Source organism: Conger conger, chromosome 18 (genome assembly GCF_963514075.1).
Source record: "Conger conger chromosome 18, fConCon1.1, whole genome shotgun sequence".
In the NCBI taxonomy this organism is placed as follows: Eukaryota; Metazoa; Chordata; class Actinopteri; order Anguilliformes; family Congridae; genus Conger; species Conger conger.
In genome coordinates, this window is record NC_083777.1 from 18,922,602 (window position 1) to 18,939,757 (window position 17,156).

The 17,156-nt window shown below is 40.8% G+C and overlaps 1 protein-coding gene across 1 annotated transcript in view; it reads right to left on the bottom strand.

Moving 5' to 3' along the window:
- Positions 1-8,533, bottom strand: part of LOC133117888 (myoferlin-like) — a 51,138-nt gene extending 42,605 nt beyond the window's left edge. Inside the window, exons 1-3 of the mRNA XM_061227397.1 lie at positions 8,368-8,533; positions 7,670-7,725; positions 7,262-7,353 (exon numbers count right to left, since the gene is read on the bottom strand). Coding sequence (XP_061083381.1) covers positions 7,262-7,353; positions 7,670-7,725; positions 8,368-8,455 — 236 coding nt within the window. The 5' untranslated portion in view covers positions 8,456-8,533. The remainder of the gene's footprint in view (positions 1-7,261; positions 7,354-7,669; positions 7,726-8,367) is intronic.
- Positions 8,534-17,156: the final 8,623 nt, after the last annotated feature.

Sequence of the window (17,156 nt, forward strand, 5' to 3'; positions counted from 1 at the left end):
ATGAATGCTCGTCACTGGGATGGTACCCTGCAGTTACATAAAATTATGCCCCGAGACCAGCAATAGCAATTATAGCAATATAATACAGCATTTGTGCCAGCAGTTTTGACTTTACTGTATTAATTTACAGAACTAAGAAACAGCTTAAACTGGTAGAAGGTAACGGTTCTACAGCAGAGCAGGGAGTGGCTGTAGTGGCATGTAAAAACGGCATTCATTTGCCAAAATTTCATCATTCAAGACAATGGTACTTTTCACAGTACCTAATGCCATAGGCATTCCACTTCTGACTGTGTCACCATCTCCATAGAGATAAATATGTGTATATTTGACAAATCTCATGAGAATACAATCAGTGCACAATCAGCAAATAAAAAATTCCGCATTTCCCTCCCATTGGATAAAGATACTATGGGCACTGTGAAGCAGCAGAATGTAGCTCTGTCCCGGTCGTGGATTTTCCTTTTATAATTCAGACCAGACTCTCTTCCTCCTTCCAAAATCCAAAGGAAATAAACTGCCTGGTTGCAATTAAACGCCAGCCGCAGGGTTGGATTTTTCAGGGAGAACTGAGGACGGTAGTCTGTGTGCTTTAGCGCGTATATGCGTACTCGTTGCTGTTACGTAGCGAATACTGAGGCTGCTGTAATGGATACAGAACGGACCTGAGAGATTCACGCGACCGACGCAAAGATAAATCATAAAGGCAACTTGGCAATAACCCCTATGCCTGTCAGCGGGATAAATCTATCCAGTGGGAGGACATGCACCGGCGCTGTTCCTCGCCCGCTAAAACGATGTTTATCTTTGAGCCTATGAGCCTTTGCAGGCTCAGACATGGCTCTCAGTGTTATTACTCTACAAGTGATTTCATGTTGTTCTACATTTTGTTTAGCATTGTTTCATGCAGTATTGCAAGTCTCTATTATAGATAGATAAATAATAATAATAATAATTTACATGCAGTTTCAGAGTGTATTTTTCTTGCTTTCACCCACAAACCTACACAAAAAGAAAAACTGTCTTGAACTAATATAAAACACACAATGAAGCCGAGATAAAAACAAAAACCCTGAGTACAGTCCAGTGGGCTGTTATTCCAGCGCTACGTCTTTAATTGGAGGCTGGAACATGAGCTGTACTTGGATTCAGAATGAAATTATGGGTCTCCTACCCAACACAGCCAGCTGGCTAACCCCGCGTTAACGTATCCTATGACAGTCCAACAATTCCTTAGGCAGTGGAAAACTATGGAGTTCTACAACACTGACATAGAATTTTTTAAATTTATTTAAAAGAGACTCTTCTAAGGGTTAAATGCAGATGCTATTCAGCGGTAATGGATAAGACAACTGACCGAAAGATTACTAAAACAGGCATCTGTCTGCCACGTGAGAGCAATAGCACTGTGTTCTGTCCTAACCCAGTGTATTGTACCTTCGCCAACATAATGAATCACCCTCACTCATCACTCCTCCTTCACCCCCTCCTGGCCCATATTCACCACCGGCTTCACCATCCTTTGCCTTTGCAGCAAATACTATCTTGAAACTATAAGTGACTAAGCAGTTATTAGTAAGATAGTAAACATACAGTTCATACAGCATATGCTGTACTGTAACTAATAATGTGCTGTATGATGACAGAGTAGCATCAAAAGTACATCCAGGCTCACTCTGAAACAGCATCTCTTCTCTTGGATGTAGCATAACAACATATCAAAAAATAAACCAAAAACAAACATCTAGACAGATGGCCATTCCTGTGCCAGAAGTAAGACACATCTGCATACTGATGCTCGACTTAACGAATGCTCTATTGTTACACAGCACATACTTAGGTGTTTACAGCCTGTTGTTAAATGCTTCAGTTTCATGTGACCCAACAAATGCAGATAAAAGAGGAAGATATGGCATTAGTGGGCCGCTGTGTGTCAGTGAGAGAAAGGGTTCAACTGACGGTGAGCGCAGTTTAGCCACAGATAACTGTCGTGCCTTATGAGAGGGAGTGAATAGGACTTCAAAGCACCCTGATTGCAAGGGGCCTTCAAAAAGCTGCCGCAATTCATGGGGTCGCCTGGAATAGTGGGGCCCACTCTGAGATCTTTCCATGGGGCGCAAAATCCCTGGCAGCACGCCTTGCTACAGAGACCAGATTTATCTTCTCAGAGGCAAAGCTGTGCTCACAATGGCAGAGAGAAGTGAAAGGTCAAATCAAAGAAGCACTTCCTTCTCAACTGCCAGAATTATCTAAAATAATTATGCATTTTTTCTTGCACTGCTTTGCCAAGTTTTTCCAAACCTTCCTGATAAGAGAAACACTCCAAAGTCTCCTTGGGAATGAATGGAGCTATGTGAATCAGCACATTGTGTGTCAGCTTGCCACATTTTTGTCTCATTTATTTTATTGTTTACATCAGGGCTGCCCAATCCTGTTTCTGGAGATCTACCATGCTGTACGTTTTCATTGCACTTCAAGACTGAAAACCTACTGTACAAACATAATTTATCAGGTATTTCTAATAGTAGCATTACGACTTTGTATTAATATTAGTTTTGTGTCCAGAGTAGTAGAAGTAGAAATATGACAGTAACATGTTAATCAGTTTGCTACACCGCACACATAACACTGGAAGATGTTATTATTGCTATTATCAATTGTTTTGTTTTGTCCTTTTTTTCTTAGTGATTCAGTGATTCATATTGTTTTTAGCCCTATTGTTTTTGTTACCAGGTCAATAGCTAGGTACAATGGACAACACACTACACAATGGAATTTCAGCTGGACTGCTACTTCTTATAGTCATGTCGTGAAAAATGGCTACTCATTTTAGAGCTGCATAGTAAGGCTTTGTTATTCATGCAGCACAAAGAGATGTTGACACTTAAGAGTGTAAGACATGTCTGAGGAGGGGGGTTGGAAACAAACTTTTTGTAGGATCAATGTTTGTAATCAGAGTGCTGTATGATCAGTGTTTGTAATCAGGGTGCTGTATGATCAGTGTCTGTACTCAGAGTGGTGTATGATCAGTGTCTGTAATCAGAGTGCTGTATGATCAGTGTCTGTACTCAGGGTGCTGTATGATCAGTGTCTGTACTCAGAGTGTTGTGTGATCGGTGTCTGTACTCAGAGTGCTGTATGATCAGTGTCTGTACTCAGAGTGCTGTATGATCAGTGTCTGTACTCAGAGTTCTGTGTGATCAGTGTCTGTACTCAGAGTGCTGTATGATCAGTGTCTGTACTCAGGGTGCTGTAGGATCAGTGTCTGTACTCAGGGTGCTGTATGATCAGTGTCTGTACTCAGGGTGCTGTATGATCAGTGTCTGTACTCAGAGTGGTGTATGATCAGTGTTTGTAATCAGAGTGCTGTATGATCAGTGTTTGTAATCAGGGTGCTTTATGATCAGTGTCTGTACTCAGAGTGGTGTATGATCAGTGTCTGTAATCAGAGTGCTGTATGATCAGTGTCTGTACTCAGGGTGCTGTATGATCAGTGTCTGTACTCAGAGTGTTGTGTGATCGGTGTCTGTACTCAGAGTGCTGTATGATCAGTGTCTGTACTCAGAGTGCTGTATGATCAGTGTCTGTACTCAGAGTTCTGTGTGATCAGTGTCTGTACTCAGAGTGCTGTATGATCAGTGTCTGTACTCAGGGTGCTGTAGGATCAGTGTCTGTACTCAGGGTGCTGTATGATCAGTGTCTGTACTCAGGGTGCTGTATGATCAGTGTCTGTACTCAGAGTGGTGTATGATCAGTGTTTGTAATCAGAGTGCTGTATGATCAGTGTTTGTAATCAGGGTGCTTTATGATCAGTGTCTGTACTCAGAGTGGTGTATGATCAGTGTCTGTAATCAGAGTGCTGTATGATCAGTGTCTGTACTCAGGGTGCTGTATGATCAGTGTCTGTACTCAGAGTGTTGTGTGATCGGTGTCTGTAATCAGAGTGCTGTATGATCAGTGTCTGTACTCAGAGTGCTGTATGATCAGTGTCTGTACTCAGAGTTCTGTGTGATCAGTGTCTGTACTCAGAGTGCTGTATGATCAGTGTCTGTACTCAGGGTGCTGTAGGATCAGTGTCTGTACTCAGGGTGCTGTATGATCAGTGTCTGTACTCAGGGTGCTATATGATCAGTGTCTGTACTCAGGGTGCTGTATGATCAGTGTTTGTAATCAGAGTGCTGTATGATCAGTGTTTGTAATCAGGGTGCTTTATGATCAGTGTCTGTACTCAGAGTGGTGTATGATCAGTGTCTGTAATCAGAGTGCTGTATGATCAGTGTCTGTACTCAGGGTGCTGTATGATCAGTGTCTGTACTCAGAGTGTTGTGTGATCGGTGTCTGTACTCAGAGTGCTGTATGATCAGTGTCTGTACTCAGAGTGCTGTATGATCAGTGTCTGTACTCAGAGTTCTGTGTGATCAGTGTCTGTACTCAGAGTGCTGTATGATCAGTGTCTGTACTCAGGGTGCTGTAGGATCAGTGTCTGTACTCAGGGTGCTGTATGATCAGTGTCTGTACTCAGGGTGCTATATGATCAGTGTCTGTACTCAGGGTGCTGTATGATCAGTGTTTGTAATCAGGGTGCTGTAGGATCAGTGTTTGTAATCAGGGTGCTGTAGGATCAGTGTTTGTAATCAGGGTGCCCTGCCGTGACAAGGGTGTTTTGCAGGAAGCTGAGTCACACTCATGCACTTCTGACTCCATTGTGTTTCCTCCAGGGACCACAGTAATGGCAGGGCCTGCTTCCCTTTGGAGCACACTCCATAAACACAGTCCTGGCCAGCTGTGCCCTACTAGCCTGGACCTTCATACAGAACTCAAACAGGGTGGGGATGTGGCCAGAGAACAGGGTTTTAGCCAAAAAGTTAAAAGGTTTGAGTCTCAGAGAAGTGCTATCATTTTAGCCTTTAGCAGGGCACTTAGCAAGAGCTCCTTCAGGACATTACCAGCTGTGTACAGTAACTGGATAATGCATAAATATTTCTGTCTTCTATATGACAATAATGCGATAGATCTACAGCATGTGCACGACGATGAAGCAAAAGGTAAGCCTTTGTCTTTCAATCACACTTAATGCCCCAGGGGCTAGAGTGCAGTACTAGGAAGCGATCCAATATTTTTCCAAAAGGAAATACCTCTGTCCTGTACATATGAACCCACTAACCTGCGCAAAGCAGTATCTTAGCATGATCATCTCCTGAGTGCACATATACACGCGCACAAACACACACACAAACTCCAGCTCTGGCTGTATGTAAGAGGAAATCCTTGCATCTGCCACTGACGAGTCCGCACAAGAACCCACTCCACACCTCAGCTTTACTTTCTGGCTGTTGCTAGGTTACGAGCTATCCTGCGATCCTGGAAAAACGTTTTGAGTCAGAGTCCCTTTCCCCCACAGACGGGCTGGTGAGATCACAAATGTGACTCACAGGGGGCTGCAAAGAGTAATGCAAAGAGTCTTGGCCAAAGTGTTCTAAAAAACTGAAGAACTTAACTACTACCACTGCTGTATATAGTAAGCACACATAGTAAACTCTAAACTAGATTTAACGTTGCTCTGAAGAGAGAATATTTTTCATGTGGGTTTTCCTGAATAAATACATACGTCTGAGATCTATATGGCCTTCCAGGCTTTTTTTCATTGGTTAATCTGTCGAGAGCAAGCAGTTTGTCAAGGAACTTAAACTGTATTTAAAAGCTTGTTAACAGAGGGGTCCAAAATTTTGGGCCTGCATTAGATCACAGACAAACACCCATTTCCTATTTTACTCGCACTAAAGTTTAAAAAGCAAATGTTAACCTACTTTTAAACGATACTTCGGCATACTATAAAAACCATTTTAGTTATAAACAGGTTTTATGTAGGACAAAAACTAACCTAGATGCAGTTCCACTTTCATGGCAGCCTTACACACAAATATACACAAACTACACACACTCTTTAAAAGGTGAAATAACAACATTTTAAATAACAGTAAAAATCATTGATATGAAATTATTAATAATAAAATATTTGTTTCCCATAACTGTAGCTGTAAAGTAGTCATAATACTGCTTGTGTCTTATTTATTTTTTTAGGATGAATTACTAAACAAGTGACATAGTTGTCATCTAGGGCTATATGTACAGTTTACAGGTCTTTTCAAGTACATTGGCTTGTCATGGATGAAAACTCAACAGCTACCAACCCTTTCTTGGAGAGAAACTGAGCCCCTATTCACAACGCGTCTCCAGCTAGGTGTGCTGAACTGGGGTCAGTTTTGCCATTAGCTCATAACTGATGACAGTAGGAGAAACCTGACCCTAGATTCACACTCCTACTGCAGGATGCTTGGGTCGCGGTTCACCTAGCTTCCCCCGCATAGCCCAACAAGTCTGAGCACTGCAATGAGGTGTGGCCTGCATGCGGGTACATTACCTCACACAGTTTACAGCCCAGACAAGCGAAGACCGTAATAATCTGCACACTGTGCTGTCAATTCAGCAGTTATCGAGTGCGTGCACAACACCTGTGAAAGGTGTGATACAGGTAAAAAAAAGGTGTTCAGGTTTAACAAATAAGGGATGATATTGTTCAATTGAGGAGGGTTCGCTCATGTGGCTGAGGTTTACTTTAAGACTACTGAAATGCCCCCAGGCACACTTTCATTTCAGTCGTAACAAATACAAGCCACCATCTGACAAGTCTAAACACTATCACAAATAACAGGATCAGCGTGAAAGGTAAATATATTCCAAACTATTCTGTATTTAGCAGTACCTTGTGCTACTATCGGGACTGATATGGAGATTAATGAGAAATATACATTTGCATGCAAAGAGTGTAATTTTAGCTTGAAATTCTTAGAAGTAACATAAAAAAAGAAATAAAAAGAAAATGTTTGGCAAACAAACCACAAACTATTTTAAAGCTGTGCAAAAACACCTGATATAGCCCAACAAATAATTTAATTCCATCTCATTCTCAAAAAATAATAATGAAAAGCACCCTCCATATAGAGTACCGACACAGAGATACAGAGATTAATCAGGAAAATAAATTTTCATGCACAGTAATTTTAGCTTGAAACACTAAATATAATAAACACTTGATAAAGTCTAACCAATCATTTATTTCACTTGATTTCATTTTCTCAAATAAATGAATAAATAAAAAACGCTAGATATTGCTGAAGCTTGATCTTGATAGAATCACTACTACGGAAGCACAGTAGACTAAACCATCCCAGAGGAGTGTGCCGTGTTCTCATGTACATACTTGTCTTTCCCAATGGTTTCATAGTCTTTCACAACCACGTCGATGAATGAGGAGGAATCCAAAGGAGAGCCTTTTAAATCAAACTCCAGAACCTGTGAAAAGAGCAGGAGGTCAGCCACAGACAGCCAGCCACCACTAGCACACACACAATGGAAAACCCTGCAGAAACTACACTCTGAATATTTGGCATATTTTAGCTCAGCCACAAGATGGTTCTGAGGTCCCTTGGAAAGAAGGGATGTGGATGGAAATGTTGAGTCACAAGGCTTTGTTTAAAAACGGTTTAAGTAATGTCCATGTACTTCCTGACACTACATTTTCTACATACTCCCCCCTGACCTTCAGAAGAAAACAGTTTAACACAAGAGTAATTTGTCCTTTGAAAACACAGATATGATTTTTACTTACTTCATTCCAAACGGGATTCAATTCATTGTCAATTGCTTTGGTTTTCTTTTTTTCACCTGAAACAACATGAATTGTTAGGTGTAGTTTACTTTTTAATAGCCTACTCAGACATGTTCTGCAGCCATTCTTGTCTGCATTCACTGTTACAATGTTCAACGTTTTAAAAAAAATAAATATATATAAAATTAATGACACCAGCAGACAGAGAATGGCGTTTCAATACCTTAAAAGGAAATGCATTTTGCAGTAAATTCGCACAGTCTGTCGTGCCATCACAGATCAATTCCATTAGCTACAAATGATTATAATGACCAGTAAAAGCTTTGGTTACTATTAACTATGTTCGACGCAATTCGTTATCCTTGTCCACTGCCTGTATAAACTTAGCGATGCTCTTGTAGTTTAGGTCACAGTAAATCACTTCTATAACTGTTAAGTTGGAAGAGAGCAGAGCAGAGGCGCAAAATAGGCATACCTCCTCTCGATTTCTACGACAGGACTATTCAAATGTATTCTTTATAAAGTGTTCCAGGATACATTTTAAATTTATCACAGACATACAGTCGCGTGCTGAAGCGAGCACGCGCACACGGTAAAAAGATGCTATTCCTCTTCGTTTTTTCGCGGAGGCAAATACATCACCGTGACAAAGACCTCAAGAACTAAACTGCTTCTAGTTAAATTCCACAAAGACTCACCTCTAAAAACAATCGTAACAATAGGATCCGGATTTCCAATTTTCTTTTTTGGAATATTTTTAGCGGATTCTACCACGACACGCAACATGATGGCAAAAAACTTTCTTTATCAGATGTAATTCCGGCAGGCGAAGGAATCGTGGCATGCATGCTCCCTGCAAGCAGATATGGCTCTTAAAAGGAGGAAATGCCCGATGAGTTCCATTTAGCAAAAGGAGAAGAGGGTGTGATTAAGCTATTACTGTACCGATGAGACAGGGTGCAGCGAATAACGAAGTTACAAACTCTTAAAATTGTTTTTGAAACTCGAAGCTAATTTTTACTTTGGGAAAATATAAACATTCGTTGTGGCCTACTATACCCGATATAATTGGGTAAAGACGGTTTATTGTTATTCCCATCATTTGATTATTTTTCTGTTTAGATACTGTAGGCTACCTTTTATTAATTGGCTGTCAGTTGATTTGTTACAGGAAGTTGGCTACAAAAGTATGGATGTAGCAGCGATCTCAGAAGTGGACAAGAATTCAAACAAAAGCAATTGAATGAATAAATGGGTAAATTTCCAAAACAATTTGGCACACCGAATTACAAACTATGTAGCCTATTACATAGAAGGGAATAATAGTTTTTAAAGGAAGCATTTTAACAATTAATTATCTTCCCATCTTCGATGGGCTTGTATTTGGGGACAGGGGGAGGTAGAACTGAAAGAGCAAAGCAGAAGGAAGTCACATTGAGATATAAATGGGCATTATGGTTATATTCAAAACGAAAAAATGAGAACAACCATCCTTTTAGTTTAAATCCTTGTAGTATAAATGCTCAGTGCTGCTGCAGTCCATTTTACATGCTGCCTCATACCAAATGGTAACAAAAAGAGTACTGACTTAACATCAGGCTCTTTCTAAACAGTGAAACACAGCAGTACACCATGTTATTAAATGGGGCACCCTGGGAGAAATGGCAGAGAGAACAGTTGCAAGTCTAGAGAGTGAGGGAGAGAGAGAACAGCGGGAAAGCCCCCGGAGCAGCTTTTGGGTTAATGGCCTGGCCCAATGGTTCTTTCCTTTTTTTCACAACTTCATTTCTTCAAATGCAATTCAGCATCTATGTGAATCAGCAACTCTAGAGTTGCCAGTCAAGCAACCTAAAGTACCACAAGACAACCCGGCCGCAAGTTAAAAACACCAGGTAGAGTACGATGTGGATATTCCCTAGATGATCAAATCATCAAATATAAACTCAAATCCAGCCCTGGGTAATTACCTGGGCAATTTGTGTTACTGATTGGGTAGTCAGGTGAAGGGGTTCTTGGCCCTGAATGACCGTGATTTGATGATCCCATCTCTCCAGACCCTTATAATTAAATCATCTTAAATGCAGTCTTGTAATATGAAGCATGTGTTGGTAATCAAATATTTTCTAGTTCTAACTTTGGGAAAGTTGCTTTCCATATGCATTTCATGTGTATAGCAGGATAGAGCAATCGTACAGTTTCCACATGTAACGTAATTTGAATGCTACTGCACCAAAACTGTAGTTCACATGACAGGAGAGATTGACAGGAGTGAAACTGAGACTGGTCAAGGACAAGGCGGGGTTTAATCATACCAAGCTTTTTGAAGCCCTGGGCTACAGTAAAGTGCTGTCGGCTAACTTACCATAGCTGTGAGATACTGCCACCTACAGGGCTTAGTTGATAGTGAGAGATGAGATGTATGGCAATTTGGTAAAGTATAAAAGTACAGGAAGTTCATCTATGGAGGTGAAATCACTGGAAGTTCATCTATGGCGGTGAATTCACACTGACCAATGGTCATATGCCTCTTTTAGCTGCTTCAAGCACAATGCCCAACATTGGCAACATTGAGAAAGCAACTCCGAGAGAGTAACACTGCACAGCTCTAAATACATTCGTTGAACACATTGATGTTGATGTTCTCACCAAATTATTCAGGTCATTGGTACAATCATTAATCAAGTAAAAGAATGGAAACCAGGTTGAAACAGATCGATCAGCACAAGTGTTATATTTCTACCTCCACTATGTCAGGCTGAAATGGCACTACCAGTGTAAAGTGTGATATTGCAAACTCTGCTTTGCTGGTGTGGTGTAATAGCTGTGCTTCAAAAACATGGAAGCATGGTTTTGCTCCGCTAAAAGAGTGGCCAATAGATTGGGAGAAAAGTGGTCATTAGCATCAGTGTACAAGTGAACTCTGGATCAGTGACATTACTTACAGCAGGAAGTGGGGGACAGGAGTGAGGGGCCAGCAAGGTCTGTGGACAGAGTACAGTGCCATCTGCTGGCCAAGGGGTGCTCTGCTCTGCATACACTGGTCAGTAAACTGTACATGCCCAGATCCACCAATCCACGAGAGCAACAGAGCGGGTCTCCGGTTCCCCCATGAGGGCATTGGAGTGATATTTGAACAGATTTGGCTGGCCTGCTCCAAATATTCAAAGTCGGGTTTCCTCAAATCGTTTTTGAGGAACTTTTATTTTTTTAAATATTTTTTTTAAGAATACAATTCTGGGCAAGCTTTGATAGGTTACCCAATTTGAATTGCAAATAATCAGCCCACATATTAAAATGGCTCATGTTTCATTCCGTGAAATAGTTGCAGATATGCCTGTGGAATTTGAGCCACTTTCAGGAATACTATCATAGCACCAGGTGGCAGTGTTTAGCTTTTCTTGAGGTTCCTTGGTCAGAATGCTGCCCAAAAGCCACACTGTTTTTTATTTTATTTTCAGCAGACTGGTCATCCAGTCAGTTAAATCCTCACCTGTACCTAGTGGTCCTTCTCTCTAGTGAGGTGATTTAGAGCAGAGGTGCAGAACAACGGCTGATCTGTTTTAGGACTCTTGAACTGACATTTACAGCAAGCTCCATCAGTGGGGAAATGACATATCTTTTCTTGATTTAGCTCTATACTCCATATTGTGTTATTCATACAAAATACTGGGGAGAACTTTGTGAACCAGGATTTTTTGGGGAAACCCTATGCACAAGTGTCTCAGCTGTGTATGGCAGACCACAAGACAGCCAAGTTGTTTGTATCTACCCAGGCCTGGTTCTAGGCATAGGCAATATATGTGTACCATGCATCCACAATCTTGCGGTAGGTGGCAGAGAGACTAGAGCTATGTCTGTATCTAAAGTACCTACATGTTTTCTTCCCTCAACTACACAATAGCCAGAGTGTAAACAGTCTATGTGGTATGCATCAAAACATCTCAGTAGTGATAGAAAACTGCTTGTGTGAACAAATAACTTTTTATTTGATTACTTTTCACATAAAACTTGAGTGATTCTTTAAATCACTGATCGCAGATGACTTCAGCCATTTTGGGATTTAGGCAGCTATTATTTGGCTTTTGGCTCACCAGTTGCCCCTGCACTACCAATCTATGCAAATAATTCCCCCTGTAACCAATATCAAGGTTACAGCTGCAGTTGTGAGACATTGCCACTGGAGGCACTAGTAAATCTGATGGCCAGAGGAAAGTGTGCTCTTCAAAGGTTTGGGTGCGTCAGATCTTGAACACACAGGTAATTCAATTAAAAGTCGTAGTCTGCTGCTGTGATACACACTGATATTATCAGTATAGCAAAAACACCCTTTAAGTATATATCATGTATTACTTATTTGTAGAATTCTGTTAATTACTGTAAGTAATTGTTTTAAAATTTACATACACAGATTGAACTCCAGATTTGCTCAAATGTATATAAATATACACTCACTGAGCACTTTATTAGGTAGACCTGTATACCAGCTTGTTAATGTGTATCGAATTAGCAATACACATTTAATTAGCCAATCATGTGGTAGCCAAAATCTCCAGTGACTGTCACACACAACAGTCTCTAGAGTTTGCAGAGAATGGCGCAAAAAAACTAAAAACATCCAGTGAGCAGCAGTTCTGCAGGCAGAAATGCATTGTTAATGAGAGAGGTCAGAGGAGAAGAGCCAGACTGGTTAAAGCTGACAGGAAGGTGACAGCAATGCAAATAACCACACATTACAACAGTGGGATACAGAAGAGCATCTCTCAACACGCAATGCATCAAACTTCTTAATTGGATAGTCTACAGCAGCAGAAGACCAATAAGTCTAAAAAATAAGTTTAATAAATACCTAATAAAGTGCTCACTGAGTGTATATTCATATTACTCACAAAGATGTATGTAATAAATGTGTGTTAAGGTAGTACTAAAAGGCTGTAAGTTGTTTTAATTGTTGTATGAGGGCATTGAAGGACATGGAGGCATGTATTTGTAGCAGATTTTGTACTGTTTGCTCCAAAGGTGTTTCTAAGTATTAGCTGGGATCTCCCTGCCTTCTCACGAACATCACTCATAGAAAGCACCGTTCGGTGAAACACCTTCCTTAGTCTGTAACGGAGGTAGCTAGATTCTTAAGACAGGGGTTTCTCACAAATCGCTTTTGGAGACTCTCCGGAACCATACTGTACCTCAAATAAGATTGCGTAGGCAAATCCTTATTATGTCACACTATTTAAGGCAGGGGATTACCATAGCTGGGTTGGTGGGCGGGTTAAGGCGGTCTTGCTTCAGAAGAGGCTTTGAAACAAAGTCTGGAGCCACCGCATTAGAAAAAGCAAGCAATGGGGGTTATCCATAACTACCTCCACCTTTGAGGAACCTCCAAAGAGGGGCTGCAATGACAATAATGCTATAATCTCAGGGTCTTTTCAGGAACACAGTACTGCAGTGCAGTGTGTTCGTGAACAGTGGATTCTCTTAATACAGAAGCCCCTGTGTTGGCTGAATTCTGGGTAATGTGTGAAATGCATATTTATATTATTTTGTTTGCTGGGACTTGTGTAAACTCCATAGTGTCGTCTAACAGATGACTTTCTACACCGGATCACCTCAGGTATCTAAAATAGGATTTCATCCAGTGGGTCTTTGAGGCTTTAACCGCAGTAAAATCCTTCCTGTTCCAATGTCAAGGTCATGGTCCAAGGTGGCTGCTGGGTATTCACATTTTAGATCTGTAACCTGGCCACAGTTTCATGAGCCCTTAAATGAGTCTTCTCGCCACTAATGGTTTCATGGTTAAACATGGTCAAACACAGAGTTAAACACATGCTTACTGGTCAGAAACACAGTCCTGGACAATAAACTTGAGTTTAATTACTTGTGTAAATGACATTTCCTGTTCTTTTGTGTATTTTTCATTTCTCAATGCACTACGGTAAACTACAGCAGTGCTGTGTTACAGAGTTAAAATTTCATAAAACTGCAGTTCATTATATATATATATATATATATATATATATATAAATTTGTTTTCGCTTTTATATATTTCTGTATATTTATTTTTGATAGCCTATATGTTAGTGGTTGATTTGTTTTCCACATACTGTCTATGCTTGTAACATTACAGATAGATAGAGCTGTCTGTTACTGTATATCAGACATTCTTCTCACTGTGAAATTCATGAGCCATTTCCTTTAAAATTGTGCAGGTAGCTGGATCATTTCTTTGGTGACAAACCTCCAGAAATGTTTCTCCAAAGAATGATTTCAGAGATTGTCTCTTCATCAGGAGTCAGGACCTTCGAAGTCATGCCGTATATCACACACACCTTGAATTTCTTGTTGGCAAGTTTTTTTATTGTTTGATGCAAAAGTGAAAATGTATTTTTAAGCTGGTGTTGGGCATGCGTATTTGCAAAGCATCATTTTCCCTTATTCCCGGCAGCATGATGAGGTTTTGTGTGCATTTTGGAGACAAACAGAGATGAGTCATATTGTGAGGTAGAAATCAGACCAGATTCATCTTGCCTGGTGCAATTATGTCAACCAAGAAGACTAGGAGGTGGTGTTCTTGAGAGTATTTTACAGGTTCTAATACACCAGCCAAACACCAGTAAAGTGTTGAAAATATTTTAATCCAAAATGGTTACGTACCTAGGTCAATGAACTCCTCTGCTATGATATTTGTCCAAAGACATGCAGGTTAGGGACTACAGATGAAAACTAGCTAATTAGGTATCTTTGGCACATTTACATTGATGTGGAAACTGAAAATGTTGATTAATGTGCACTGTCCCTCATAAATAAAATAAAAATCTTTGCGATGGTAGCTTTCCCTCCCCATCCCATCTCTGCCCCTGTTTGTATGTCTCCTCTCTCCTGTTTCAGAGGAAAGAGGTCTGTCAAACGTGCATATTCTAGTGCTGCAAAGTATAATCTTGTGTCCTGTGAAAATGTAGCATATTTTGTAGCATTTGATATGTAGCATTACTACATTTTGAAAATAATTTTTCACAAGCACTTTTTACAGCTGGGCCACACAGAGGACTCATGTTTGGTGGTAAAAGAGGAATAATCAGATTACTTAAAGGACGTACTTATCTCCTGGACTTGTTGCGGTCAATTGTTCTGAAATGTTTTGACAAAAACATTTGTCTGGGAATAACTGAGGCAGACTGTTTTAATGTAAATGGTAAATGGTTGGTATTTATATAGCGCCTTTATCCAAAGCGCTGTACAATTGATGCTTCTCATTCAACCATTCATACACACACTTACACACACCAACAGCGATTGGCTGCCATGCAAGGCACCAACTCGTCAGGAGCATTTGGGAGTTGTCTTGCTCAGGGACACTTCGACACAGCCCGGGCGGGGGATCGAACCGGCAACCCTCCAACTGCCAGACGACTGCTCTTACGGCCTGAGCCATGTCGCCCAAATGTAAAACATTTTGAGTGTGGTGGAGAGCTCTTCTCAGCGGTCTGGACGTGTAGTTCAAAGTTGTCTCCTCTGAAGAGCTGAGTCCATTCCGAATCCTAGCCACGCTGTTGGCTCTTTGACCTAGACTAGTGCGGATTACTGGATTATGAATGCATGTAACCTCAAAGCTTTTTAGTACCGCGGAGGCCTACGGCAAACGGGCTGTTCTTTTGAAGGGGTGGGATGTGGTGACTGTCATGGATGACTGCGTCTGCCGCACTACCCCAGGCTCCAGTCAAGAGGAGCTCAAGCAGCATGCTCTTCTTTTCTGTGTATACCTCTGTTGAGAATTACAGTTCTTATGAAAGGGATAATTGGTGTGCTATAGGATCATTTGGCTGAAATGAGAAATTGAGCTATTTAAAGAATTTTTATGATTGTGTCAATTGTTACCTTGCAGATGAATTATGAGACAAGCTGTGAATGTATGGATGGGATTTCCATTCATGGGAGGTGTTGGGGAAGAGGTGTGGAGGTTGGAATGTTCCTTTATGCCTCACTCTGAAAGAAGCCCACGTAGTTCACATTCGGAAAATGGGTGACTGAGGGTCATGACAAATCATCAAGTCAAATCAAAATTATTTGATTAATGGGGGGGGAGCCCATCCTCAAGGGGAGCCCATCCTCCTCATTACGAAGGTCTGCTCCCTGATCTACAACCGTGTAGTGTAGATGTTCAGAAGCATGGTACACTCAGATAAAATGGTCTCCAAAAGGAACCCTGTGATTCCATAGAATAATCATATCTAGCCAGAGGGTTCTCTGTTGGGCAAAAAGGTTCTTTGTCTGGGAGCTTTCACAGATCGCACCTATGATAGAGGGTTCCATGAAGAAGTAAAAAGTGCAGCTCTGAGAGTTTGGCCATTTCACCCTTCAGCAATTCCCTGGAATTCCCTTCAGCTCAGAAATGGACAGTGGATTTGCAGCGCTTATGCAATGCTAACATCCGGCTGATGCCCTATATTCCTGCAGTACTAACCCTTCCTTTATACACAATGCCTGGTTTTAGTCACTATTAGCTGAATGTCAGACAGGTAAACATGCATTAAAAATGCATTAACCACCTCAAAGATCAAAGAGTTATTTCCACTGGGATTCACAATCACAATGAGTATTAACAACTGAAATCTGTATCCTCCTCAAATGCTTCACCTGGCAATTTTAAATACTGTAAAAGGGCAATGGACTAGTAATTGTAAGCTAAATCATTTGTTGTTAAAACTAGGAAACAAAGCATGTACAAAACAGAAGAGCTTTGATCTGCAGTTAGTAATACCTGCTGGTCGCTGTACCTTCTTGTGTCATTGGACCTACAGTAATTGTCAGTGAACTTTGCAGTTTGCTGTCAGACCTGTTTTAATTGCTTCAAACAAAACTCTAATCCCTTTAATTGCAACTCAAATGTACATTGCCATACTGCATGGTCCACGTCCTTTCAAAAGGAAATTACATTTTACCCAATGGACTTAACTAAATCTTGCAGACAAATGTAACTGTTTCAATCACAATAAATTGAGATTATATGAAATTTATCCATTTCTTATTCACAGTAAACCCAATGATTCATTCATTTGGGGTACATTTATGTGTTATTTTGAGGCTTGATATTTGAAGTTTGTTGTGCTAAGGCTTTGTCCTCATTAGGCACTTAACTTGAGCACTGTATTCAGGTAATGACAGCTGGAACTCAACTACTTTGGCTTTCTTGGTTCTGAGAACTGTGTTGGGAGTTGAGCAGCCATTTTAATGCTAGAGTTAGGGTTAGGGATTTCTGACTTATTCTGGTCCAGCAGCAGGTCAGCTTGGAAAAAAAACACAAAAATGTACCCTGCAATAAAATCCAGCTATGCCAGTTTTACCAGCTTGAAAATTCAGCTGGTCAAGCTGGTCATAAACTGGTTTAGCTGTGTATGAGTTGGTGAACCAGCTAGCGCTGGTAGCTTCTCTGAGCTGGTAGCTGGTCAAAACATAGCTTGAGCTGGTCAACCTGTGTCAGGGTTTTTTCAGCAGG